At 37.9% G+C, this 27,761-nt stretch overlaps 4 protein-coding genes, 1 long non-coding RNA gene, 6 other non-coding genes and 1 pseudogene across 11 annotated transcripts; 2 read left to right on the top strand and 10 right to left on the bottom strand.

Moving 5' to 3' along the window:
- Positions 1–770: 770 nt before the first annotated feature.
- LOC148923163 (uncharacterized) lies at positions 771–4,145 on the bottom strand. Its single transcript, XR_016132423.1, has 2 exons — positions 3,991–4,145; positions 771–3,836 (listed from the first exon to the last, which is right to left on the bottom strand). It is a non-coding gene; the product is annotated as an uncharacterized LOC148923163 (long non-coding RNA).
- Positions 2,555–2,637, bottom strand: LOC125208705 (small nucleolar RNA snoR27). The gene has a single exon (XR_007174187.1). It is a non-coding gene; the product is annotated as a small nucleolar RNA snoR27 (small nucleolar RNA).
- Positions 2,818–2,910, bottom strand: LOC125208699 (small nucleolar RNA snoR26). Its single transcript, XR_007174181.1, has one exon. It is a non-coding gene; the product is annotated as a small nucleolar RNA snoR26 (small nucleolar RNA).
- LOC125208702 (small nucleolar RNA snoR27) lies at positions 2,961–3,054 on the bottom strand. The gene has a single exon (XR_007174184.1). It is a non-coding gene; the product is annotated as a small nucleolar RNA snoR27 (small nucleolar RNA).
- A 2,082-nt stretch (positions 4,146–6,227) lies between the features above and the next one.
- On the top strand, positions 6,228–9,015 carry LOC148923162 (uncharacterized). The gene is made up of 4 exons (XM_089061416.1): positions 6,228–7,049; positions 7,329–7,424; positions 7,865–8,127; positions 8,241–9,015. Exons 1-4 carry the CDS (start codon positions 6,228–6,230, stop codon positions 9,013–9,015), a joined length of 1,956 nt encoding a protein of 651 aa, XP_088917542.1.
- A 2,980-nt stretch (positions 9,016–11,995) lies between these two features.
- Positions 11,996–12,081, bottom strand: LOC125208704 (small nucleolar RNA snoR27). Its single transcript, XR_007174186.1, has one exon. It is a non-coding gene; the product is annotated as a small nucleolar RNA snoR27 (small nucleolar RNA).
- Positions 12,082–12,268: 187 nt separating this feature from the next.
- On the bottom strand, positions 12,269–12,361 carry LOC125208701 (small nucleolar RNA snoR26). The gene has a single exon (XR_007174183.1). It is a non-coding gene; the product is annotated as a small nucleolar RNA snoR26 (small nucleolar RNA).
- A 49-nt stretch (positions 12,362–12,410) lies between these two features.
- On the bottom strand, positions 12,411–12,504 carry LOC125208703 (small nucleolar RNA snoR27). The gene has a single exon (XR_007174185.1). It is a non-coding gene; the product is annotated as a small nucleolar RNA snoR27 (small nucleolar RNA).
- Positions 12,505–15,340: 2,836 nt separating this feature from the next.
- LOC125207832 (lectin-like protein LEC) lies at positions 15,341–16,734 on the bottom strand (annotated as a pseudogene).
- Positions 16,735–18,683: 1,949 nt separating this feature from the next.
- LOC125203355 (uncharacterized) lies at positions 18,684–20,003 on the top strand. The gene is made up of 2 exons (XM_048101681.2): positions 18,684–19,058; positions 19,180–20,003. Exons 1-2 carry the CDS (start codon positions 18,684–18,686, stop codon positions 19,759–19,761), a joined length of 957 nt encoding a protein of 318 aa, XP_047957638.2. The 3' UTR covers positions 19,762–20,003.
- Positions 20,004–20,521: 518 nt separating this feature from the next.
- Positions 20,522–21,130, bottom strand: LOC125206181 (B3 domain-containing protein REM20-like). Its single transcript, XM_048105469.1, has 3 exons — positions 21,029–21,130; positions 20,685–20,946; positions 20,522–20,580 (listed from the first exon to the last, which is right to left on the bottom strand). Exons 1-3 carry the CDS (start codon positions 21,128–21,130, stop codon positions 20,522–20,524), a joined length of 423 nt encoding a protein of 140 aa, XP_047961426.1.
- Positions 21,131–23,364: 2,234 nt separating this feature from the next.
- Positions 23,365–25,644, bottom strand: LOC125203295 (protein ANTAGONIST OF LIKE HETEROCHROMATIN PROTEIN 1-like). Its single transcript, XM_048101608.2, has 4 exons — positions 25,545–25,644; positions 24,068–24,944; positions 23,541–23,986; positions 23,365–23,467 (listed from the first exon to the last, which is right to left on the bottom strand). The coding sequence occupies exons 2-4, from the start codon at positions 24,810–24,812 to the stop codon at positions 23,453–23,455; spliced, it is 1,206 nt and encodes a 401-aa protein (XP_047957565.1). The 5' UTR covers positions 24,813–24,944; positions 25,545–25,644; the 3' UTR covers positions 23,365–23,452.
- Positions 25,645–27,761: the final 2,117 nt, after the last annotated feature.

Genomic DNA, 27,761 nt, shown 5'->3' with positions numbered 1-27,761 from the left:
AACATGGGCCGTTCGACGTGTAGCCGGAACTCCGTCGACGTTGACGTCGACAGCGACCGCGACCGCGACCGCGTTCGTGACTTCGGAGACCTCCGATTTAGCTACGCTTTCTGCTATTGTAAGAAGACGGCGGCGCTCCGTATTGTCATCGGACAAGGCAAACAGTCGAGAGGGAAGCTTTACTTCGTATGTGAGAGGAAGGAATGCAATTTCTTCAATCGTGATGTCAAAGCTCGGGCCTCTTCTTCGTCAACCTCCGTCGGTAGTGCCGATTTTGAGGAGCTGGCTTTGAATTTTACCGAAATTAAGGAAAAAAAAATCAAGAAATTAGTGAATGTTTTGAGCTTTGTTCTTTATTTTATTGTTGTTGCAACACTTTTGTGTATATTCAAGTAATTTGATGTAGTGTTTGCAAAGTTAAATCGTATTTGAATTTTGAAGTTGATAAGTAATTTGAATTTTTGTTGTTGTAACACTGTTGTTCGTATTTGAATTTTGAAGTGAATCGTTCAAATTCTTCTTAGAAAAATCGCCAGAAAGCCCTAATTGGACAATCCTAAAATATAAGACAAAGTAGTCCTTCATATAATTTTTTTACTTCCATTTGGTCCTGAACATTTACGCACACCAATTGTAGACTTATAGGTACAAAATTTTGTAAGTGGTGTTAGTTTCATACGTTATGGGATTGCTTCTTCGTATGTGATTGTTCCTTCGTCGACTATGTCAATAAACTGACATCAAATTGAACCAATAAATGGACAACAAAATACAATATAAAGTGATCCTTCATATTCATTTTTTACTTCGAATTGGTCTTGAACATAAGGTAGGCATAAGCCATATGCATAAGGTACTGCATCAAAAACAACAGTCCTATTGTCATAAGCCATTTACACCTGATACAAGAAAAAAACAACCACAGTTACATCCACAAAAAAAAATTGTCGTCCACCGAAGGACTAGGGTTCATTTTTCGACTTGTTTCCTCGTCGTCTTCAACTTCTGGAATCGGATAACAACGGACTTCTGGAACCGGAAGAGAAGAACTAGGGTTTGAACCCACAATATCCGACGAAGCCGACGCTCCTTGTTCGTCAGGCGTACGTCCTACTGTCGTCTTCCTCTTTCTCGAGTATGCGTGTTTCACTTCACCGAGACCGTCGGCGTGACGGAGCAACGAGTTGGGCGTAATCCAACTCATGACAACTAACAATAATCGGTCGAAATCGGGCTTCTAGGTCAAAATCGGAGCTAGGGTTCTTAGGAGAGGGGCGCGAGAGAAGATAGAAAAGAGAATGACGTTTCGTGTTTTTTAGACTTAGAAAATTTTGGAAGAACGGAGGGTTTTAATTTTGGAAGAAAGAGGAGGTTTCTTTTTTTTTTTTTATTTCAAATTCTAATATTCAATTATTTAGCAAAATAATTAGCATAATATTAACCAACTAATAATCTCAGATTAAGTCTAAACTAGTAAAATTTTCGCTAAATGACTTTTGACCGACAAGAATTAACGGTTCTGTAAAAAATGGATGCAAACGATACCATTTTTCATTTGTTTTAGACTTACTTTTTGAAAAGTGAATGTTCTGGACCAAAATCATAAATCGGTCATATATTAAGTACCAAAATAGTACTATACACTATACATTTTTCCTATTTTGAAGAGATATCTTTACCTCTCCATCAATGAGGAGGTAAAATCTTGTAACTATCATATTTGTCTTCTTTTCATTAAAATCCATTCTCAAGGAGGAAGGTATTTGAGAAGGTAATACACTTTATGTTTTTTAATGAATTTTATACTATTATTTTATTTATAAAAAATAATTTACCTTTCTATATACCTTTTACCTTTAGAATGTGTTATTTTTTAAAAGGATATATTTCACTTTTTGAGATGAGAAATACATAATATACCTCTTTTATTTATCTTTCCTTGTTTGAGATGCTCATAGTGGAAATAGATCCAACCAAGTCCAAGATGACTCATTACTGAAAATAGAGACTCATTTATCTCTACTTTATAACCTCTCTCTTACTTAATCCTCTCCACTTAATACACAAAATAAAATTGCATAATTTCAAAGTCATCTTCCTTGGGATGGAGAAAGCAAGAAAAAAATTATTGAAAACTTTTCTTTTTTAAATGTGCTCTAGTTTTCGTGGACGAAATGGAAATGAGTACTAATTATGTGAATGATTGAAATTTAGTTTTGGTAATCATAATGATAACCATTAATAAATTTGAATACTAGATATTCAAATGTTCACGACAAATGATACATACAATCATATTGCATTTCATTAATTTACAATTTTATGGTAAGATCAATGGCAAAAAAATGTGACAAAAAATACAGGGAATATGATTAACTAAAACAATACTACTAATATTGTTTCATTTCTCTTGTTACTTCCAATATCTTGACAATGTTTACGTATGCTATATTAATGAGAAATTGAAAGCAGACTGATTAAAACTATGTACAAAGGAAAAATAAAAATGTCTACAAAACAATGTGAAACCAGTAATCATAAAATAATTCTAGATATTGGATCTCAGGATACCAAGTTATCTTCAAAAAAGAATTCATTACAGATAGATAACGCAGTAATATACATCACTGATCCAAAAATAAGGCATCAAACAAAACAGGATGAATTTGTGAAGATTAATAAAAATTTAGAAAATTAAAGAGAAAAGCAATGGCTTGTAAAAACAATAATCCAAATAATTAATAATTGGAAATAAAGTATTGATTTTATATTAACAAAGTGAAAAGCATAAATAGTAAGGAAGGAATGAAAAGTTATAAGCATCTCAGAGTATCATTTCCCCATTGATTTTCTTCATTTCTGAATCAAAGTGCAAGGATGACATTAATGTTTTCTCATCTCGGATGCTCATCTTCAACAATGAACAAATCCGAAAAATATGAAGAATAACATAGAAAAAGAAAGGATCTCAGGAGCTAGAAAAGTATCTTCAATTCCGAATTGGAAATATCAGATAGATAACGCAGTTTTAAACTAATGCATCATCGATCCTTCTTAAAAATTGTAAATTAGTTGTGAAAATGGAGAAATAAAACGATTATAAGAAAGGAATTGCAAACCTATATTGAAATGTGACGACGATAAACTTGTGTATCTCAGAGAGGTGTGATTTAGGGATTATAAGGGGCGTGAATGCATTGAGGAAACCCTAGAAAGGCTTTAGATGACGTAGCAAGTAGGATAATGTTGTTTCCAGCCCATTGGGCTAAGTGTGAGTAGGCTTTCTGTAATCAGGCCTTGCAAATTAGCTAGGGTTGGGCTCAGCTGCTTATATAATACACATTTCCTTTTTCTCTTTTAAGATTAATTTCACACTACACACTACATTCCTATTTTTCCTTAAGTTAATTTGATTTTCTAAGCTTTACTTCACATTTGGTTTTCATCATGTAGTAAAATTAATCCAATTTATCAACATTTATGCATCGAGATTCTCTCGAAAATTTTATGCTCAACTTAGACTTTGAACATAGTACTCCTAGTCAATACTCTTGTTCACGGAACCAACCTTGAAAATGAAATCACGTCAAGCTCTACAAACAAATTAGCATGCTTATCAACCTTTTATGCTAGAGACAACAATATCTTGAGCAATTAGGGTGACCTTATGTAAATCATGACGAATACTTAGCTCTTAAGAGTACTTTGTAAGCACCGAGCTACCCGAAACAGCCGCCCCTGCCTCTGCTCCGGCAGCCACACGCACGCACGCACGCCGCTGCTGCTGTCTCCGGCGCCCTTCCCCTGCTTACGAAGCCGCTGCTCGAGTGCGGTCACTGCCCAACAGCCGTCGTGTCATGGCGGATGGTCTCGCGCACGCCGGCAAGCCCGTCAAAAAAGGGGGGGGGGGGGGAGAGAGAGAGAGAGAGATGTGAGGTGTGCTGTGCGTGTGCTACAAAAAAAGAAGAGGAGAGAGGGAAGAAGATGCACCTGAAACTTGTGATCGGCGACCGAGAGAGAGACCAAGAGAGGAGGAAGAGGGAGGGAGATGCTGAGTTATGTAGAGGCAGAGAGAGGGTGGGAGAAAGAGGCGCCCCACTTCATTCCTCTTATTGTCAAAATGTTAGGGTTTCTTTATTCTAAGTTTTGGGCCTCCCTTTAATTTTTGTGGAATAGTCTATTAATTATTCTGTATGGGCCGAACATTTAGAAGAAATGAGAAATTTGGGGTTTGGATTTATCTCTAACTTCTTGGGTTTGATATTACTTGAGTTATTTGAAGCTTTTAAATAATTAACCTCGTGATTAATTATTTTTCCTTTCTTCTTTTAGTTGAACCTCTAGATTAATTAATATTTTTATCCTTTTTAATTAATTTCTTAAGGATTGGAATGTATGAGCTCAATGAACTCTCTCCTAAAAAATTATTAATTACTTTTAAATTCTCTTACAAATTAGATAGTCATAAGTTTAATGAAATGAAGTTATCTTGATCGAACCTCGAACATAGGATGCATATTCCATGTAGGATCATTGCATGTCATGCACCTTATGTATGTTCTTAAGACTAATTTAATCAATATACTCTTTCAAGAAGGGTTTGTTCGTGGAGTTTGATTTCCGAGGTCGAGCTTGTGTAGAGTTTTACTTGAAAGCTTTGAGGTGGGCTTTTTATCCAACTCATTAAGTGTGGATAAAATTATCAAATACTCCATCCGTCCCGGCTAAGATGACACAATGCTTAGCCGGCACGAGATTTTAGGAGTTATTGGTTAAAGTGTTTAATTGGAGAGAGAGAAGGTGGATGTAAGTATTAAAGTAGAGAGATAAAGAAAGATGAATATTTTAATAGGAGTGAGAAAAAGTAGTTGAATGTATTAATTGGAGAGAGAAAGTTACCAAAAAAGGAAACGTGTCATCTTAGTTGGGACAAACTAAAAAGGAAAACGTGTCATCTTAAGCGGGACGGAGGGAGTATATGAAATGATTTTTGTTTGATAAAATCGCACTTACTTTTTTTTAAAAATGTTATCGTGCCATAAATTATTTGTTTTATGATGCCTATCTGTTTGGCGATGCCAAATGAATGAATAAATCGAATTCGGACTCCAATAGGACCAAGATCCTATTCGAGTTAGTGTACACAAAGGAATGGACCGTGAGTCATCGTAAGGGTTGGTTGGTCAATGTTATCATGGAAGATGGCCACCTTCCCGACACATAATGAACTATCAGATATGGCGGATTACTGGAATGAACTTAGTCTGATCAGATGAACTTTATGAAAATGAACTTAGTAAGCTCGGGCCTTTAAGAAAGACTCTTGTGTGTTAGTATGATGGCATGATACTGATAACTTTTTCTTATATGTGTATCTTTCAGCAATGTGTCCACTAAGTACCTCGTACTCAAGCCTGCATCTATTTCTAAATGTGCAGGTTGAGCAATGATGAAATGGTGGCTGAGTGGAGTTGGTGGTCGTCTAATCTATTTTGTAGGGTTCTTGTGGCATATGTCTTCACACATATGGCCATGTGTTTACAACTCCTTGCAATGTGCACCATTGTAGTATTATGTACTAGATGGATTGTAAGAATAATAATTAGTAACGAATGATCGGTGTTAAAGACTCTTTTAAATTGCATGATCTTTCATTGCCTTGTGAACCACCTTTGTCTTATTAAAAAGTATTCGTGTATCTTATTGTTATTTCTTTCCTCCCATTTCCATCCCCTCTTCTTATTCCCTCCCCTAGTCATGATTTATTGAGGCATGTTATCCTTAGCAAGGTGCGGTCGTGACAATATTTTTCAAAATTAATATTCCTTCGTTCCATAAAAATATGTGCACTTTCCTTTTTCTCATGTCCCATAAAAATATGTACAATTCCATTTATGGAAAGGTACACCAATTTACTACACATATTCATCAAGTTATACCTCCATTCAAACAGTAATAATAAAGTATCCCACTTCCACAATCGGACACTTGCTCGCAGACGTCAAAATAAAATTGAGGCCCTTCGGTTATCAGGGGACGAGTGGTGCTTTGATCCGAGTGAACTCCAAAGCTCGGCTCTTTCCTTTTATAGGCAGTTGTACAAAGTTTCAGATTTATGGCCAGGGCCCTATCCGTTGCGGGGCTGCTTTCCAGCCATTAAGCTTAAGGACTTGGAGATCTTGAATGCAACTCTAACTAAAGAAGAGATACGGGCAGCTCTTTTTGAAATGAAGCCTCTACAAGCTCCGGGGCCGGATGGGCTACATGCACAGTTTTTTCAATCACAATGGGGAGTGGTTGGAGACTCAATATGTCGGATGGTCATGGGTGTATTCCAGGGAGCTCCTCTTGAACCTGCACTTAATAGAACCTCTCTGGTTCTCATTCCAAAAGTCCAAGAACCGAAATTTTTAACGGAATTTCGCCCTATCAGCCTATGCTCAGTTCTTTACAAGCTCATCACTAAGATCATTGTTAGGAGGATGGCTAATTTCATGAAATACGTGGTTTCTCCGAACCAAGTAAGCTTTATTGTTGGTCGAAGTATAACTGACAATGTGGTTATTTCTCAAGAATGCGTCCATTCCATGAATAAATGCAAAACTCAAACAGGGTGGATGGCGATTAAAGTGGATCTTGAAAAGGCATATGATAGAATTCGGTGGGAGTTTTTGGAGGATTGTATGATGGATCTGGGGTTGCCTCAGCAGCTTATTAGTTTGATCATGGAATGTGTGTCCACAGCCACAATGCAGGTGCTATGGAATGGTTCTCCTACAAACGTGTTCAAACCTGAACGGGGTATTCGTCAAGGAGATCCCCTCTCGCCTTATCTGTTCGTTTTGGGCATGGAAAAGTTGAGCCATAGTAGTATTAATAAATCAGTCCAGGACGGCGATTGGGATCCTATTCGGCTGGCTCGACATGGTTCCCCGATCTCTCATTTGTTCTTTGTTGACGATTTAGTGCTTTTTTGCAAAGCTGATATGAAGAACGCAAGAACTTTAAAGTCAGTCCTAGACAAGTTCAGTCACCATTCTGGACATAAAGTGAGTGCAGGCAAAACTCAGCTATTTTTTTCTCCGAATACAGATGTCAGTCTTGCGCAAGCCATAGAGAATCATTTGCAGTTTCGGTCAGTATGTAATTTGGAGAAATACTTGGGGATCCCAATCATCCATGGAAGGGTCGCAAAAAACAATTTTCAATACCTAATTGACAAAGTCCGAACTCGGTTGAGTGGATGGAGTGCAAGTTCGTTGTCTCTAGCTTGGAGAATTACATTAGCCAAGGTAGTGCTTACTGCAATTCCGAGTTATTACATGCAGGTGGTTCTTCTTCCCACTACAGTAATTACAGAAATTGAAAAGCTTATTAGGCATTTCGTATGGGGTGCTTCAGATGGTAAAAGGAAGCTGCCACTTGTGAGTTGGGTTTTTGTGTCAGCCTATGCGATCGGGTGGCCTTGGCATTCGCGACCTCAGAATCCACAATCAAGCATTTATGGTGAAGTTTGGGTTCAGATTTATTTTGAATAAGGATGCTTTATGGGTGCAAATATTAAGAGAGAAGTATAAGATCGATAAAGGGTTCCCAACTACAATAAAATGAGCCAATTGTTCCTTTCTCTGGGGCTCCTTATCGAAAGTGTGGAATGAGGTCCATGATAGTGTTTGTTGTTCGATTGGTAATGGGAAGTTCACAAAATTTTGGCTAGATTTGTGGATCCCGAGCTTAGGGCCATTAGTCAACCATACGGTGAGTGATGCGATTGTTGAAGTTGATGCCTATGTCTGTGATTTTGTGGATGAGCGTGGGAACTGGAAGTGGGCTGATTTAAATGTTGTTATTACTCAGTCGGCAGCTATGCAAATTGGTAGTATATGTCCCCCAAACGAGGAAGCAGGCGATGATCTTTGTGTTTAGCGATGGAAATCAAATGGGAAGTTCTCGGTGGCGGAAGCATATGGCTATTTGTCTTGTGATCGGTGGGGTACAAAGGATAATTGTTGGGTCTCGATATGAAGTTATAAAGGCCCTCAGAGAGTTCAGCAATTTTTATGGCTTGCATTCAAAGACCGATTACTTACCAATGTTGAGAGGTGTCGCAGACATATTTCTGATGAGGCAAGTTATATTGTTTGTGGGGGAGCACAAGAATCCATTGATCACATCCTGAGATGCTGCCCGACTGCCTCTTCCGTATGGAGTAAGATAGTCCCAAGAGATATTTGGTTCAGGTTTATCTCTATACCATTTGAGGCTTGGTTGATCGAAAATTTGAACTTAAGCAAAGTAGCAGATGGCTACTCTTGGAGTACTATATTTGGTTTAATTTGTTGGAGACTATGGAAAAATAGAAATGCTAAAGTGTTTGGGGGTGAGACGTGGTCGGTGGATAGCATGATAAGCCAGAGCAGGTCTTGGGCGCGAGCTGTGCAAAACTATGTTACACGTAAAGTCAAGAACACAGTTCCAGTGAGCAAGTTAGTTAGTTGGTCCCCTCCAACGCCAGGTAGCTGGAAGCTTAATACGGACGAGGCAGTGAAGGGAGTATCTCAAGTGGCATCAGCCGGTGGTGTTATTAGGAATGATGTCGGGGTCTGGTTTAAAGGATACTCCAGGAGCTTAGGACATGGTTCGGTAATTGTGGCTGAATTATGGGTCATATATAATGGTCTGCAACTTACCTGGGACAACGGAATACGAAGCCTTGAAGTCGAGAGTGACAACCAAGCAATGGTCTTTATGGTTAACTCGAATAGAGAGGATGGAAGTTGCTTCAGTCTCGTTCGAAATATTTGGAGTATGTGTGATAGAAACTGGTCTGTGGTAATCAAACACGTATATCGTGAGGCTAATTCAGTTGCAGATTTCTTGGCAAGCTGGTCGTCAAGTCGGGATACAGGTATGCACCTACATGATGAGCCACCAATTGGGGTACGGAACTTGTTATTGAGCGATCGTTTGGGAACCTCATATGTTCAAGCTGGACAGACTGTAGTATCTTCTTAAGGGCTATGCCCTCTCTTGTAACCAAAAAAAAAAAAGTATCCCACTGTCCATTAACACTACTTTAACTAGTACTCATCTTCTCTCCTCTCTAACTTCACCAATTTTGTCTTAATTCTCGTGTCATATCATACGTCCATATTTTCATAAGATTAAGGGAGTATGATATTCTGATAAAAAAATATAATTTAAATAAACTACTCCCTCCGTCCCAGATAATTTGGGACACTTTGACCCGGCACGGGTTTTAAGAAATCTAATGGAAAGTGAGTTGAAAAAGTTGGTGGGATGTGGGTCCTACTTTTAAAGTATTAGTTTTGTAATAAAATGTGAGTAGAAATGAGTTAGTGGAATATGTGGTCCACTACCAAAAATGGTAAAAGTGAAGTGGGACAAATTATGTGGGACGGCCCGAAATAGAATACTGGGTCGAATTATCTGGGACGGAGGGAGTAATTTATAATTAACATAACCACCAAACAATTTATAAAAAGACTAAAGTACACTTTTGGTCCCCTATATTTGTCCTAAAATATTTTTTTGTTCTGTACATTAAGTTTGTGACCTTTTGATCACAAACAATATGTTTTGGTCCAAATATATCATTTTCCGTAAAAACTAAAGGTTAAACGTGTTTGACCAAATTAATGATTTAATTAAAATATAATTAACCTAATTGATTTAATATTAAAATTTACAAAATATTTTTTTACTTAAAAAAATTGACTAAATTGAAAAGAAATTTACTTAAAATAACAAAATGACTTAATTATAATCTATTATTAACTGAATTACTTATTATTCTAAATTAAAATATAAGTACCATTTACTTTAATAAAAATAACGTTTAAGTGACTTCACCGAAAAATTACATGGAATATTGGTTGGTTTTTGTGGATGGTTCGAAAAGAAATATGGTCCCATTTGTTTTGATTATATATTTATTTGAAAACAATGGTAAATATTTGATCAACGGTGACTTCTCTAGTTAAATACTCCTCCCGTCCACGAAAAATAGGACACATTGTGAATGATACGAGTTTTAATGTGGAATTGGTAAAGTAAGAGAGAAGTAGTATTAGTGGAAAGTGTGGTTCATATTAGTAGTAAGAGAGAAGGGAAAAAAGTAAGAAAGAAGTAGTGTTAGAGCATCTCCAAATGGAGAGGTAAAGTCATATAACTACCATATTTGTCTTTTTTCATGAAAAATCATTCCATTAGGGGAGAGGTATTTGAGAAGATATTATACTTTTTTCCCATTTTGAAGAGGTATCTTTACCTCTCCATCAATGAGGAGGTAAAATCTTGTAACTATGATATTTGCCTTCTTTTTGTTAAAATCCATTCTCAAGGGGGAAGGTATTTGAGAAGGTAATTACACTTTATGTTTTTCAATGGATTTTATACTATTATTTTATTTGTAAAAAATAATTTACCTTTCCATATAACTTTTACCTTTAGAATGTGGTATTTTTTGAAAGGATATATTTTACTTTTTGAGAAGGAAAATACATAATATACATCTTTTATTTACATTTCCAAACACATAGTGGAATATGTGATCCATATTAGTAGTAAGAGAGAAAGGAAAAACTAAGAGGGCAGTGGAATGTATATGAAGTCAATATTATTAGTAAGAGGGAAGAGAAAAAAGTACTCACTCCGTCCCATTAAAGATGACCCACATTTCTTTTTAATTTGTACCAACCAATATGACTCATTACTGCAAAATAGAAACTCATTTTTCTCTATTTTATTCCCTCTCTCTTACTTATTCTCTCCACTTAATACACAAAATAAAATTGCATAATTTCAGAGTCATTTTCCTTGGGATGGAGAAAGCAAGAGAAAAATTATTGAAAACTTTTCTTTTTTAAATGTGCTCTATTTTTCGTGGACGAAATGAGTACTGAATGATTGAAATTTAGTTTTGGTAATCATAATGATAACCATTAATAAATTTGAATACTAGATATCAAATGTTCACGACAAATGATACATACAATCATATTGCATTTCATTAATTTACAATTTTATGGTAAGATCAATGGCAAAAAAATGTGACAAAAAATACAGGGAATATGATTAACTAATTGTTTCATTTCTATTGTTACTTCCAATATCTTGACAATGTTAACATATGTTATATTAAAGATAAAATGACCTCGGACTGAATAAAATTAGGGGTGTCGAAACGGGTAGCGAGTATTGGGTACCCGCACATCCGACCTGATACCCGTCGGGTATCGGATACACGCTACCCGACGGAAACGGGTAACGGGTCGGGATCGGGTAGTCATATTTTTGGTTTTGCGGGTATCGAGTATACCCGATACCCGCTCGGGATACCCGATAATCCCGAAAATTACCCGATTATAATTTAATATTTTTCAATTTTTAATATTACTATAATTTTTAAATTATCCCAGCGAATGACTCAGATTCAAACCTATGTTTTTCTTTGTCAATTTTCCACTATTATGAGTAAAGCCTGTTTTTCTGCCTACAAAGACCAATATTATGTATGCAATAACATATGTATTTTATTAATATATACTACAAGCTACACACATGTGCATTATACATACAGTATCATATACACATACTTACTAAATTGTGGATGCTCAATGTCTAATGATTTGTGGGTTTTTTATGTTTTAGGATGCATCAAAATACTAACGTTATTACGGATGACGATCAACAAGTTTGAAGATAATGCAAATAATAATAATAATAAAATAGATTTTCAAAACCAAAAAATTCGGGTCGGGTCGGGTCGGGTCGGGTACCCGCCGTGTCGGGTGCGGGATACCCGACTCGGGTATCGGGTAATACCCGACAAAGTGCGGGTACCCGCGGGTACCCGTTTCGACACCCCTAAATAAAATTATGTGTAAAGGAAAAATAAAAATGTCTACAAAACAATGTGAAACCAAGTAATCAAAAAATAATTCTAGATATTAATCTCAAAATAATTCTAGATATTGGATCTCAGGAAAACAAGTTATCTTCAAAAAAGAATTCATTACAGATAGATAACGCAGTAATATACAACATCACTGATCCAAAAATAAGGCATCAATCAAAACAGGATGAATTTATGAAGATCAATAAAAATTTAGAAAATTAAAGAGAAAAAGCAATAGATTTTGTAAAAATGATAATCCAAATAATTAATAAATGGAAATAAAGTATTGATTTTGTATTAACAAAGTGAAAAGCATAAAAAGTATGGAAAGAAGAAATGATAAGTTATAAGCATGTCAGAGTATCATTTCCCCATTGATTTTCTTCATTTCTGAATCAAAGTGCAAGGATGACATTAATGTTTTCTCATCTCGGATGCTTATCTTCAACAATGAACAAATCCGAAAATATGAAGAATAAAATAGAAAAAGGAAGGATCTCAGAAGCTAAAAAAGTATCTTCGATTTCGAATTGGAAATATCAGATAGATAACGCAGTTTTAAACTTATGCATCATTGATCCTTCTTAATAATTGTAAATTAGTTATGAAAATGGAGAAATAAAACGATAATAAGAAGGAATCGCGAACCTATATTGACATGCGACGATGATGAACTTGTGTATCTTAGAGAGTCTGATTTAGGGATTATAAGGGGCGTGAATGCGATGAGGAAACCCTAGAAAGGCTTTAAACGATGGCATCGCGAGTCGGATAACGTTGTTTCCTGTAAGTAGGCTTTCTGAAATCAGGCCTTGCAAATTAGCTACGGTAAGATTAATTTCATTAGCCCTTAAAAATAGACCATATTTGCCATTTTAAGATGTCCTTTAAAAATAGATCAATTCAATTTAAAGGTTTTTTATCTTTTATGAGGTCGGTCTCATTCTCCACTATACTTTTTCTTTCTATGTCTTTTATTTTATCAATTTTGCATTAAAACTCGTGTCATTTCAAATATTGTCTTTTTTTAAGGATGGATGAAGTATATAATTACTGATCTAAATATCAAAATTGATTGCTAAACTTTAAATTATTTTGAAATCAACATAATTATTTTTATTTAACATATAATTTTAAATGCCACATAATCTTTTAAGAGCATCCACAATAGCGGCTAGCCCACCGGCTAGCCGATTCGTCGGCTAGCCGAACTATTGCAATCGGTAAGCCGAGAATCGGCGGAAAAATCGGCGTGGGCTAGCTGATTTGAGGGCGCTGGCTGCCATTGTGGCCAGCGATCAGTCAGCGCCAATTTTCGTTTTTTTTTAAAAAAAATTTGAAAACCTATATATACGCGATTTTAGTTTCATTTTCATTTGCACCACTTGTTTTAACGAGTTTTCTCTCTCTCTAAATTTATGTACAAGAGCAATATCGAGCGATGGACAACAACAACGAGTCCAACCCGGCGACGAGCGGATCTCAGACTCCCACGGTACCCGTGAGATCTGGATGGGGCCAGATGGGCCCAGGGTTTAACGTCCCTTGGCAACAGTTGATGGGGATGATGGTTGGAGCGCAGGGGGGATGTCGGGCGGGGTGCAGGCTTGCGGCGGGCAGGCGACGCCGGGGTGGGGAGGTATGCCCCAGATGCAGCAGCAGATGATGCAGCATATGATGGGGATGATGCTGGTATGCATCCCGGGATGCAGGGGTCACCGGGGGAGGACACAGTCTATCGTCTCTCTCTTAATTTTTTGACGGCTTCGTCTCACACGTCGACCCAAGTGGAGATGCAGTTCACTGGAGATGACCTTTTGTCATTGCATGAGATGAGGATCGATCTCGGGGAGCCGGACACTCCCATTCCAGCAGGTCGGGCCGCGCCGAAGAAGAAGAAGGCCAAGGGGAAGGGCAAGGTGGTCGGCGAGTCGTCGCAGCTCGCTGATCACGACACCCCCACGCGGAGGAAGTGGACGGAGGATGAGTACGCCGGCGTGACCAAGGCGTGGTTGTCGGTCTGCGACGATCCGCTGGTTGCGAACAACGAGCGGGTCGTCAACATGTGGGCGAAGATTAGAGCCGCCTACAGGAGGAACTGCCCGCACGGGAAGGACTACAGCGGGGAGGAGTGCCGGAAGGGGTGGGAACGCATCAGGGCCGCAGTCGGTCGATTTTCGGGGTAGTACGCCAACGCCCTCCGCCAGCTGACTAGTGGGCAGAATGAGGAGGACGCCCGGAGGATAGCGGAGAGTCAGTTCCCCTTGCCGGGGAAGTATAAGGAGTTCACCTTCTGGGAATGCTATGTGTTGCTGAAGGACTTCGAGAAGTTCCGGGCGGGGTGCGACGCTGGGTGGCCAAAGAAGCAGAGGCTGAACTATTCAGGCGACTACAGCGGCAGCAGCGGCGGATCCCACGACCTCCCCCCGGATGCTGAGGAGTTTCCGTCCCCTCCATCCTCTACTCGTCGCCCTCGCCCGGTTGGCCAAAAGCGGGCGCAACGGGCAGCGAGGGGAGGATCCCCCCTATCGCCCAAGGAGGTCATCTCGGCACCCCCCCCCCCCCACACGCGCGTACACCTTATTCTCGCGTGAAAAAACGGAGGAATGGATGGTCTTCTAAGAGTAGAAGGTCGCAACTGACCCCACGGAGAAGAGGTTTCTCCACTCGATGCTCGAGAACATGCGGGTGGATTTGGATGCCACAAGGGCACTGGTGGGGGGTTCGGACGCCGGCTCAGATACCCCGGGTGGCGGCGGCGAGGACGGCGGCGGCGACGACGAGGAGTAGAGAGTGGCGGGGCTCGTGTGTGGAAGCCCATTTTTTTTTAAAAAGAAATCATGTATTTTTTTTATCTATGTACCTTTTTTTAATGAAATGAATGGATTTTCCCGTATATGTCTCGTAAATTTAATTCCGTAATTTAATCGTAAATTTAATTCCATAAATGTAGTTGTTTTTGAATTATTTTTATTGCGGCTGGCCTATAGCTGGCCTATTTGAGTAAATGCTGACGTGGCAGGTGGATTTTTAGTGCTGCTGACGTGGCAGAGAGAGAGTGGCTGGCCTATTCTTATTGTGGATGCTCTAAGATTAATAAACTACAAATCCGAATGGTAATTCAAACCTTTAAATGCTCCACCGGTGACCTGTGAATTGGATATCAAAAGCTTTAACTGCTCGAAGACATGAACTGCTATGCATGAATGAAATATAGTTCTTTCCCCGTCCCAATGAAGCTGAGTCGTATTCCTTTTATGGAAGTCTTAACTAAGTTGAGTCATTCTTTTTTACAATACTCTCCCACTTTAATCCTATGTCTTACTCTTCAACACAATTTTTTAATCTCCGTGGCCAAAAATTTTGACTCGACTTAGTTGGGTTGGAGGGAAGTAGCAATGCTGAAATATTATGCTCAACAATTCACCAAATGAAGCTGTATTTCAATGATCACAACATACACTGATATACTATCAAAACTATGTTAAAATGACTGATCACTAAATTACAGCACCATGGCAACCAAGATACTAAAAACAGAGGATTTACAATCTCAAAACACCCATATTTCTCTACTCTGCAAATCAAGCACCTAAAACCTTACCATCTTTGACGGTTTTATCTACAGAAACACCAAACTTCTTGCACTCCGACTCCTTAGATTGCGAGACCAACTCCTCTGGCACAATGGGGCGCCTATCTCCCAACACAGCCCACAAGATCAACACGAGCATTGCCCCCAAAGCTCCACATCCAGTGCCAAACGCCAATGCGGAAACAATTCTCACCGTGTGAACTTTCCTCTCTTCTTCCTTACCCACAGACTGTTGTGGATCCAAGGGTTCAGAATGCATCCATCGCGGCATGATTCTTGACTCGAAACTCCATGAGTGGATGTTGTTTCTCTGAGACGAGTTTGCACTCGAAGAGCTAAATCCCACAACAACATTTTCATCTCCCCACATTTTGGAAAGATCAATGGAGTAAATGAGCAATGGATCAAGTGGCCTACTCAAACCAAATTTGTTCAACCTAACCTCAAATCTTTACTACTTGCTTCATAATCAATCCAAGCTTGCAACTTTTCTCCACCATTTAACACCAAATTGAATGATGAAACATTTCTCACTTTAACAGAGACAGGACTACCAACATCTATCCCAACATGGTTACCATTCACATCTCCATGCTTTTCATTCTTAAATGTATCAAATTCAACTGCAAGAAACTTCATCTTCCTCTCTCCTAAAACTCCCATCTCTCCACCATCAAAAGCATTCAATGGAAATTGAGAAGGGAGAATCACAAAAGCCAAACCATCGCCATTCACCCCAGACATGGAAAATGCAAAGTAATTCGAAAAAGACACCAATTGCCTTGATTTTTCATGAACAAGATTAAGGGGCTTCTTGCAGACAAACCTCCCAGCAGTAGAAACCCTAATTTGAACAGAAAAGTTGTCTCCACCAACCATAGCATCCCCAAACAGGGCAAGCTGTGACTCAAAGTTGGAGTCTTTACCAAAATTCTTGAAAAGAAAAGTTAAATTGGGGTCGGCATCCATAGCTTTGAGGTGAAGATTGAGCAATAAGAAGGCCAATAAGTACCTGGAAGATGAAAATGCAGCCATATTTGATATGAGTTTTGTGAGTAAGGCCAATTGTGCTTGCAAGGGTTTCTTGGAAAAAACCATGTAGAATAGATTGTGAATGTGTCTAGGGTTTAAGTATCGAAAATTTTGGAAAATGGTAATGGTGGTGGTGGTGGAGGAGGAGGTTGTGAAAATTAAATACTTGCGCTTCTGCTACACTGTCCGATTTGCTTGCTTTCTCAGTGGTTGCTGACTGAGGGAATATAATATTAGATTCTTTGCAGTTAGGCCCTTTTATTTTCTATATTTGCAGTGCTGATCCTTCTAATCTATATATTTTTTGTTGTTTAGTAGTACTCCCTCCGTCCCAATAAATATGAAACATTTGGTTTTCGGCACAGGATTTTATGCAAGTGTTGTTTTGTGAGTTAATGAAGAGAGAGTAAAGTAAAAGAGAGGGAAAAGTAGAGAGAGTGATGTTTCTATTTTAGGAAACGTTTCATTTTTAGTGGGACAACCCAAAAAGGAAAACGTTGCATTTCTAATGGGACAGAGGGAGTAGTATTTAAAAATTCTACTCTCTCCGTTCTCTTCCATTGTAATAGAGTTATTTTTTTTAATAACAGTCTAACACATTTCTTTTCACTTACTTTTACTTTTCTCTTACTTTTCCTCTCTCCTACTTTATTATCTTTTTATTTAATACACTGCACACATTTTTCTTAATCTCCGTATAAAAAAAATGCATCCACTACTATAGATAGGGGGGAGGAGTAATGACTAATGATCTTGAATGTTTGACAAAGTGAAGAATTCCTATTAGAAAATGTGAATTTTACGTGCCATAAAAAAGTTCCATCCCAATTTGATTTATCTTTGTAGTACTTTATACTCTCTCAGTTTAGGGCCTAAATGAATTAATTTGTGTTAGTGATTAATAATGCATAGTTTTAAAGTTTTGCTGATAAAAAGTGGAAGTAAAAATTTAATACACTTGAGAGACATATTGTAATTAAAAAATCCGGAATGTAACATTTCTAGTTTATTAAATTAGAGTAGCAGTAGATCTCGAAATGTAACATAAAATATGATTAAACAGTAAGGGGGTGTTTGATACTTTTAGCATGTATATATTCTCAATAATATATTTAAGATTATAATCAACCTCTCCCTTACTTTGACCAAGATTCAACCTTTTCCTGATTTCAATGTCATATGTTTGATAGAGCACCGCATGTGACAAGACATTGTACTACTCAGTTGTTACTTTACATATTTACCTCCAATCTAATTTCCTTCTACATTATTTGCCCTCAACTTGACCTAAAATATAGCGGGGGTTTTCTCTTCATTTGCTTTGCCGCTTTTTTTCTTCTCTAGTTCCCGCTCAAGCCTGCATATTGGAAGATCTCGGTGAACGTGGTTGAGGTCGGAGAGACAGGTAAGATTCGCGAAATCCCAGTTGACACTTCCTTGCAAATCACATGTTTTAGCGTTTTTAACATATTACATAATGTATACATGTTTCTGACCGATGGTAAGAGCTACGAATTGGGTGTTAAATCTGCTATTTTCTTATTGTCGAATTGATTTTCTGTTGTCTTAATTTGACCATTTCATTTTCAGGGTACGTCTCCTACATCACAGTTGAGTAATGTTTATGGGGCTCGCCGTTAGAGCTACGAATTAGGTGTTAAATCTGCTATTTTCTTATTGTCGAATTGATTTTCTATTGTCTTAAGTTGACCATTTCATTTTCGGGGTACGTCTCCTACATCACAGTTGAGTAATGTTTATGGGGCTCGCCGTTAATTCTGTGTAAGTGAGCTCCCCTGTTGAGCTTAATTGAGCCCCTTTTGTGCTTAATAGCATGTCATGGTTAGCTGTTTAATGACAAACTCCCATTGTGAGATATGAATCTTGTAGTATTTTTTTTGCACACACCACATCAATTTGGTTGTTATTTTATCTCTATGCATCGTTAGTTTCTTATACTGATTCTGGTTCTTTTATCATTTGTTTTGTAGAAACTCAAAACCATGAATGAAAGCTATTTTTCACAAAACTCTTTTGAACTGAGCCCCGAAATCGGAACACAAGGTTTGGTCAAATTATAATTGAATTGGTGTTATAGTTAGTAAGTAATTTTGCTTCATATATAATTCTCCAGACATGCACACACCTGATCTGGCAGAGAGTGGTGCTCTCGGGCGGGGCTCTGTAGGGAGGGCTGATCGCACAAGGCGTAGTTGGTCCTTGCGTGAGGAACAAATACTCATGTGCACTTTGAAAGACCTTGTTGTGCGCGGATGGAAATCTGATAATGGTTTTCGGAATGGATATACTACGCTAGTTGAGGAGGCCATCAAACGAGAGTTCCCAGAGTCTGACTTGAAGGCCAGCCCTCATGTCAATTCCAAGCTCACACAGTGGAAGAGAGACTATTATTCTCTTTCTAAAATTCTGGACCGCAGTGGAGTCGGTTTTAATGAGCGTGGAGACTACAAAATTGACGTTGATAATGATCAATGGGAGCAGATTGTGAAGGTTGTTTCCTCTGCTTAATTGTTCTTTTAGTATTTTATTGGAGCTCAAAAAATGTGATTATGATTTGTTATATTTGATTAAGTAATATAAACGTTCTAAGTCTAATTCTTTTTTGCTACAGCAAGACAGCCATGCCCGCGGCATGAGATACAAGTCATGGCCCGTTTGGAACGATTGGAAGATAATTTTTGGCAAAGACCGTGCAAGTGGTGGTGTGGTTGAGGACACCAATGATGCAAATGACGCTCTTGGCGAGCAGAATCAAAACAACGTCCACAACAGCAGTGTTGGTCACTCTTCTGCCAACCCAATCCCTCAGCAAGTTCATCAAGAGATACCAGATGAACTCAGCACAGGACAGAGCACGCGTGCCGCAAGCGAAGGCCAAAAAACTGGAAAGAAACGCAAGACATCCCGTGATTCCGTCGGGTTGATTGAGATGCTTGGGAAGATGCAGGAAGATACTAATCTACGACTGGACAAGTTGACAAGCCGTATAGGGTATGAGTTTGATGTGAGCAAATCCCGAAAAAAAGTGTTCGAGTTATTGGGTACAATTGCAGGTTTCTCTATGGTGCAGCAGATCGACGTTGCTGAGTTTATCCTTGAGAAAGTGGAGCGCATTGATCTGTTTCTGTGCCTGCCTGAGCATGGTCGGCTCACTTACGTGATGCGTACTCTTGAAAAGCTCATTGCGGTTTGATGCTTCTGTTATGTCTCCGATCTGTCTTTTGAGATCTTATCTATATCCAATGCCTAACTTAAAGCGATGCAGTACTTTCGAAGTCAGTAGGAATTATGTGATCTTTTGACATGTAATGAACTTCATATTTTCCACTAGCATATGTGGATGCCCAGGTATGGATATGGACCAATGAGGTCATCAGACTTAGGTATATTTTGTAATATATAATTGACTGCATTAACTCTATGACTTATATTGCAGTTACTTATTAAACTTGTGGTTTATTACTCTTATTTGTTTTGCGTTCTTATTAAGCTCGTTCTGTGTTGGTTGTTGGAACTATTTATATTGGTGGATTCTATCATGTTAGCTGTGGTAAATTCAAAAAAAATCCCACTTTTGCACAAGGGATCGAAAAGGCCACTTGCACTACTTATAACACAATACTAAACAGAAAAAAGAAAAATAAATAAATCAAAACAGCTTTTATACACAAATTCAGAAATCAAATCTAAGAAATTAATCATAATATTACTAGGAAAAGCAAGACTAAATCAATCAATGTTAGTCATTAGACTGATTACATCAACGAATCATCCTAAATTAACAATAAACGTAGTCACATTACTTAGCATAATTGAAGATAATTGGCATACAGATTCCTTGCATCGTCGAAGATAATGCAAAGATTGAAAACATGTTCATTTGTTTCACAAAATAATAGCAATGAGACCTAGGGGGCTCATTCATTGGCGACCTCATTCACGTCCTCACTGTTTCAAACATCATCATCATCGGCACTAGAAGCAATCTCATCATTTTCCATACACAAAGCTTCTGCAAGAACAAAAAAAAAAACATTGAACACACATAAATCCATAAAATTATAGAGTTTAGAGTTTCATAACCCAATTCATATTGTTGTACTGTGTATAAGTTACCAGCCATATCGAAGGGGGGAAAACGAGTTCCAGCCCAATATTGTTTGAGCACAAAGTACCCATGTCTCTCGTAGGTGAATATGAGCAAGTCACCTCGGCGGAGTGCATTTTCTCTTGCAAAACGAAACCATCCTCGTGCAAAATAGTGCTTGCCGTCTATTGTCTCGGAAAAGACAGACCAAACAGCTCCATGGTGGTTTTCAATTGAACAAATCCGTGGAAGAGGTCTATCAAGTTCAACGATAAAGCGTTCAGGTATTTGCTGCACATTGCAAACAAGCTTTAATAAATAAATTGTCAAAAATACTAGAAGAAAATGGCACCACAAATACATGAGTTCTTACAAGAGTGTTTGAGCTGTCTTGAGGGAAAAACAGACGAGTGAAATTAGGCAAAGGAGCAGCAGCAACCACTGCGTTCCCAGCACCGGCGTATCCTTGTGCCATTGCAATGGACGTATGTAATACTTGAACAAACGAGGAATAAACTGAATGGAAGAAATGGAATTCAAGGTTGGGTGTAAAATGATAGCTCTCACATGTTGGTGGCTAAATTTATTGAAGTGTAGCATTTATGAGATATACCAATATGGTTTGCTTTTTCACACACCTCTTGGCAGATTCATTTAATCGGGAAATTAAATAAAGCATAACAAAACCATGCATTTGAATGCCCTCTCGGTTACATGCAACATACATTACTGAAAATAAATAGCAACCTACTTGTCCTCATGAGGATTGTCATGAGCACAAACCCAAAGCAAAACATTTTCCACAGATCCTACATGACAACCTAATAGACTTCATATTTTACAAGAAGTATATCTCCATACACATAACATGGATTATAAAGATAGATAGCCTAATCAAAGAGGTTACATCGAGAGGGCATCAGGCAATTACTTCTTATGTTTTCCCCGCCATCCGAGGGGACTCGCCGAAGAGGCACATGAGCTACCACCCGGAGAGGCATTTGGTAGCGGCGGGCGCCCATCATTCTTGAGTGGCTTCGGGCTAAACATCTTACGCTCTAACTTCCCGTTAGGCCCCATAATATAGTAGTGGTGTACGACCTTCGTGTTAGTCGACTCGCAATCCCCAACTCGAGTACCTTCATCGAATAGCTTCCGACGAGACTTTGGCCCTTTGGACTCCTTCACATTGTTATTTGGAGTGATCACCTCAGTAGAAGTCGCTGGAATTGTATCATCAGATAAGACAATAACATCATCCATTTTTTCTTGTTTAACCTCCTTCGGACCAAACATAGCCGTTAGGCGGTGGATTTCTGGTTCACCTTGGTAGTAGTAAGCACTTGCAAGCTTGTTTTTCTATAACCAGAGAGAACGATGCATGACACAAGTGTCTTTGATCCTTACATAATTTGAAAAATTGAAAATTTGAGTACCTTGAAGATCGAGACCCATGTCTCGTCCCTTGCGACCACCACGTTGTCCTCCATGATCCACTGCATGCCGTCCTCCTTCACCAACGCTGTGAAAGACAGATACCTCTGCTCGAGGAACTGCCATCGTTCGTACAGAGCATCCCATTCCAGTTTAATGCCGAGTTCGTACTCGATATCGGATGCAGCAGTGATGAAGAATGGCTTGGGGATCACAGTGCCTTGCAAATCATTTTCATGCTTGAGACGAGTGAGTGAATCTAGTAGACTTTGGTCAATGTTGGAAGACCAATGGGATTTGTAGAAGAAGGTGTGTTGAGGTGGAATGTTAAGAGCCATATTTTTTCTTGTAATGTGTTTTACTATGTCGAACCAATTTATAGAATACACTTCTATCTTCCCCCTATATCAATCTGCCCAACAACTTGATTGATTGATAGCCCCAAATCTTAGACCTTTGCTTACTTCTTTACGTGAACAATTGAGAGATGATCTCAATCCTAGTAATAGGGGATCACATCAACATGATAAAGGTTGCAGTGTATGGGTAAAAAGTTGTGTTGCTTTAGGTTGAAAGCATGTTTGGTTGAGTGTAGAATTGTGCAATAAATTCATTAGATTTGATGAATATATTGGTGTGATAATATCTTTTAATTTTTTGTCCATTTGTGTTATACAATACTTCATAGATATCCTTGTGTATCCCTAGCCTTTTTCTCCTTCAAAAAATCGATTTAAATTGTCTTCAATCAAAAATAGATTCTCCATAATGCCTATACAAAAACGCTACAAGAGGTAAATATTCATTTGAATGCAAAAATCTATCAATCTATAAAAGGTGAATTTTGGCCATTATTTTAAATATTTATAAATTTTGGACAAAATTTTAAATATATATTAGTTATGGACCTTTTGAATAACAATTAGATGGTTTTTTCTAAACCAGTAGATGTCACTACATATTGAATATTGGTTGGTCAAATGAAATGGCATTATGAATTGAAATCAACAATATGCCATTATCATTTGTTGCTCGTTTTTTCTCATTGTCAGCAGTACATTTTTTGTTTAAAACTATAACCTAATAGAGTAATATTAATTCTAATTTTATTAATTAAATTGTAGTAATTAAAAATTAATGTTTCGAAATTCTAGAGTATGTGCATATAGGTGCGATACTAGTGATGCATAATATGGATTAATATCGATAGGTAATCATAGAAATGATTACCAAAAAAGGTACAATAAAACATTACAAATAGGAAACAAAGTATTTGTTGTAAGCTTGCGAAATAAATCAATCTTGATCACACATAGTGTTTGGCAGACACTTCAACCACGAGTGAAGCCCTTAAATCCTTTGTTCACTGCACGTTCCCCTGTGTACGTAGAAAAAACATAAGACCGAATGAAAATTTCAAGTGAATCTATGTATTCCTAAAGATTACTTACATTCAGCCACATTGTCTCGGCAAGCTCGTTTCTCTTGTTAGTCCAAGCAGGTGTGGGCTCAATGGTATCAATGTAAACAGGTTCGTCAATCTCAGCTCCTATACTTGATGCCTCGAAGTCTCCATCTAGTTCTTGCTCAATTGGATCAACGCCCATTTCCCCACGAATGAAGTTATGCAACAAGAAACAACAAAGGATTAACCTGATCTGTGTTCTTATTGGATAATATGATGCACTGCGTAAGATACCCCATCTCATTTTGACGACAGCAAATGCTCTCTCTATCACATTCCTCGCCTTCGTGTGTCGCATATTGAACATTTCTCGAGCATTTTGCGGCACCACAGCAGCGGGTCCCCACTCCTTAAGATGATAACGACAACCCTTGTATGGGGTTAGGAATCCGTCACTATTTGCGTAGCCATTATCACATAGGTAATATTGACCTAGTTTCAAATGATGTCTTAGTTATATTGGTGATTTATTTCGAATGGAGTCAGTTAAGGTAAAAAGGAGAACAACTAAACCTTTAGGCACTTTGATACCCCTTGGCCGTGTCACGGTGTCATGAAGAACTCGCGCATCACCTGCAGATCCCTCCCATCCGGCCAATACATATACAAAACGCATGTCCCTGGTACACACAGCCAGTGTATTTGTAGCCACTTGACCCTTCCTTGTGCGATAGCGAGGTTTATCCTCGCTTGCGACTAACACATTGATATATGTGCCATCTAAAGCGCCTAAGCAACCCTGTGAATGAGAAATAATCATACTTATTATTATGAGCAACAACATGTCACAAGAATGAAAGTTAGAGATGCACATGTATTTAGTCCATATCGGAAACCATTTCCATCTCCAATCCTGGCATTGATCGTCTACTGGAACTGGTTTAGCAAGAAACAATTCATGCAACTTTATCACAGCTTTAAGGACGACATGAACATAGTGGGAAACTGTTTGGCCAGATCGCCAGAATTCAAATTTTACCACCCGATTTTTTTTGTGGTGAGCAAGAACACACAAGAAAATTGCAACTTGTTCTTCAACCTTTACGAACCTACCATCAACCAATCCACCTTGCTCGCGTAATAGGACGCATAGTCGACCAAAACAATTCCTATCCATTCTAAGGTTATCAATGCAAGCCTGGTCGGATATTTCAACTAATCTTGTGAGTCTGCGAACTTGCGTAGGGATCCTTTGCAAGCGTGAAAATTGACGACGATTTCTTCTTCGGTCATCAGATTGCTCCTCAATATCCAACATATCATATGCATGAAGGCAACACGTAATGCGCGATTGATGTAGACGAATAATATCAAAGATAATCACCGCAAGAGCTTCACTTGACGGTCCATCGACATGCTCCTATATCAGAATCTAATATTCAAACATTTTCTGCATTGATAGAATAGAATCTAAATGAGTAATCACAAGCATTTTCCACCAATAGAAATCTACGTCAGGTATACCATAAACCAACACAACACAGGAAAAAAAAACCCAAATAAACTACTGATGCACAAACCACAATACACTATTCTTCAATGAACCCAACACATGCATAACCAGGGATTGAATCTAGTTCAATTAAACCAACAAAATACCAAAAAATTGGCAGACTAGTTCAATTTAATCAACCGAAAAACTCAAAAAATCTAAAACTAAATCAATTATACTAATCTGGATACAATCTGCATCATTTAGCAAATAACTCAAATTAAAAACGTGCATAGTGGTTTTAACTAATTCAAGTAAATCAAACAGATCCCAAAAGATTATAATCCTATCTCTATTAAATCACCAAATAAACACTCTGCGATGATGAACAGATTTGAAAAAATTCAAAAATAAACCACATATTAATTTAGGGAAAAATTCATCAACACAAATCAAATCAAATGACTGCAATAGACACGGCGAGATTAGTTCAGCCCTAAAAACAACATCGGCGAGATCGTTGAACAAGGATATAAAAAAATTGAACGAGATACTAACCTGTTTTCATTTACTGCGCATAAGCTGTGCGTTTGAGGAAGAAAGAGAAACTATGGTAGGGCAAATCAGCTTGGGAAGAATGAAATTGAGGGCAACTAAGTCAATTATTCAGATAATCTTGACAATGTAATTGATGCAGATAACAATACATGGCCTGAATGCCGATAATATTATTGGGATATTCATGATAAAAGTATTGGGCTTTTTTGGGAGGCGTGTAAATACAAGGGCCTTGAGAAACACATTTTTTGGTATCAAACATATGTGTTTGACCAAAGACCAGTGTTAATCAATAGTAAAAGGTGGAATCAAACAACCCCTAAAAAGAAGATTCCTGGTGTGCATTAGTTTGACAATGCTTCAACCGAGAGTAAACAAACATGTGCAGTGCAGTGGCCATTGTGATTATTCTAATCACTCTACTCTTCTTTTCCCGTAAACTATTCTTTAAATTACCCCAAATAACAAAAATAAAGATACGAATAATATACATTTTGAGTTGTTAATACTATGCCTATTTACTTTTTGGTCTTGTCCACTCCACGCATACATACAGAAGACCGTGTATGTGTATATACAAGCATTAAAAAACACACACAACACATACTTTATGCAGAGATGACAGCATGACAGGTGGACCTTTGTATGGAAGAAGACGTCTCACTGATTTGTTTAACGAACTTTTTGTGTGTTCACGTGTAGGGGTGGCAAACCTTATAGTAGATTGATTCGTTATCGGATTAACCTGATAACGAATCGATCCAACAAGTTCAAACTTGAATTTGGCCGGTTAAGAAAATTATCAACTCGAACACAAATCTAACTTGCTATCTTTAAATCTGAATTTATCCCTAAACGATATAATATGGGTTAATAGTTAACACAATATATAAGATAACGACCAAAACTTGATTTTACACGATTAAAACTTGTTATTACACATTAAACTTAATATTATACGATAAAAATCCGGTTCTTAATATTAAACTTAATAAGATAACGAATTAACCTGATAACGAATCGATCCAACAAGTTCAAACTTGAATTTGGCCGGTTAAGAAAATTATCAACTCGAACACAAATCTAACTTGCTATCTTTAAATCTGAATTTATCCCTAAACGATATAATATGGGTTAACAGTTAACACAATATATAAGATAACGACCAAAACTTGATTTTACACGATTAAAACTTGTTATTACACATTAAACTTAATATTATACGATAAAAATCCGGTTCTTAATGAGTCAACCGATAAGGATACGAATCCAATAAGAATTGACCCAAACTCATTAATTTCGTGCAGATTCGAGTCGGATTATCGTGTCGTGTCAAAAGTTATCAGCCTTATTATGTGCATGCCCCAATCTAAACACCTTAGGACATTCACGATTGGAGCTCTCCTGCCACACCATGATTCTCCTCTATGTCATTATTCCCCTTTTTTGTATGCACTAGGTCGCAGCTTCCATAATGACACTCTCCCTCCATGCCTCTAATATTAATTTTTCATATTCACTATTAAACTTCAAAATTGAAATACAAGTACACAATATATAATAAGAAACGACTTCATATATATTAAAATAAAACTATGGTCTAATATAAAATGAAATAATATCTACAAGTTATATTTTTCGATCCTCATGAGTGCGTGCGAAATGAGGATGTGCGCGCGGAGCTCCTCCTCGATCATCTTTGACGTATCCTTAGAGCATCCCCGTCCATGCTGGCAAGAGGATGGAAGTGGGCTCGGACCCACTTTTTGTCACACCTCAACCCTTATGACATATGCACTTACTATAAATAAACTCAAGATTTTAAAATAAATAATCCACACGTCAAGTAAATATAAAACACATTATATAATTTCAAAAATCAACATTTATCAAGTACATATTTCAAAACATTTTAAACCGTAGTGGACCCTCTCACCACTCTATATACTATACATTTATCTACATGCAAAAATAATGAGGAGGAGAAGTTGCCAAAATGCGTCAGCCGCCGACCCTGATAACATGTGGAGTTCCTACGACCTATGTCAACGAATAATTTCACTGATATCTTATTCCTGAAAAATATTAGTGGTTTATATGAGCCACAACTCAGTGCATATAAACCTTACCTTTAATTCCACATCCCGGATATCAATATATTCTTTAACCAATATATATAACAATAACCAACAAATATTAGAAACAATTTCATATACA

This window comes from Salvia hispanica, chromosome 6, assembly GCF_029641045.1.
Source record: "Salvia hispanica isolate PSC_SH4W2 chromosome 6, Shi_PSC_v1, whole genome shotgun sequence".
NCBI classification, from domain to species: Eukaryota; Viridiplantae; Streptophyta; class Magnoliopsida; order Lamiales; family Lamiaceae; genus Salvia; species Salvia hispanica.
Note: the sequence above shows the minus strand (reverse complement) of the source record. Positions and strands in the feature narration are given on the sequence as shown.

What these genes read in the sequence shown, in the direction of transcription:
- LOC125206181 (XM_048105469.1), bottom strand. Translation starts at nt 21,130, where the DNA reads ATGGCACAAGGATACGCCGGTGCTGGGAACGCAGTGGTTGCTGCTGCT. An exon ending in AAGACAGCTCAAACACTCTT is followed by an intron (nt 20,947 to 21,028) that starts GTAAGAACTCAT and finishes TGCAATGTGCAG; the next exon opens with CAAATACCTGAACGCTTTAT. An exon ending in TCCCCCCTTCGATATGGCTG is followed by an intron (nt 20,581 to 20,684) that starts GTAACTTATACA and finishes TTGTTCTTGCAG; the next exon opens with AAGCTTTGTGTATGGAAAAT.
- LOC125203355 (XM_048101681.2), top strand. Translation starts at nt 18,684, where the DNA reads ATGCACACACCTGATCTGGCAGAGAGTGGTGCTCTCGGGCGGGGCTCT. An exon ending in AATGGGAGCAGATTGTGAAG is followed by an intron (nt 19,059 to 19,179) that starts GTTGTTTCCTCT and finishes TTTTTGCTACAG; the next exon opens with CAAGACAGCCATGCCCGCGG.
- LOC125203295 (XM_048101608.2), bottom strand. Translation starts at nt 24,812, where the DNA reads ATGTTGGATATTGAGGAGCAATCTGATGACCGAAGAAGAAATCGTCGT. An exon ending in GGGTATCAAAGTGCCTAAAG is followed by an intron (nt 23,987 to 24,067) that starts GTTTAGTTGTTC and finishes ATTTGAAACTAG; the next exon opens with GTCAATATTACCTATGTGAT.
- LOC148923162 (XM_089061416.1), top strand. Translation starts at nt 6,228, where the DNA reads ATGAAGCCTCTACAAGCTCCGGGGCCGGATGGGCTACATGCACAGTTT. An exon ending in GTCACCATTCTGGACATAAA is followed by an intron (nt 7,050 to 7,328) that starts GTGAGTGCAGGC and finishes TATTACATGCAG; the next exon opens with GTGGTTCTTCTTCCCACTAC. An exon ending in GCAGACATATTTCTGATGAG is followed by an intron (nt 8,128 to 8,240) that starts GCAAGTTATATT and finishes TATTTGGTTCAG; the next exon opens with GTTTATCTCTATACCATTTG.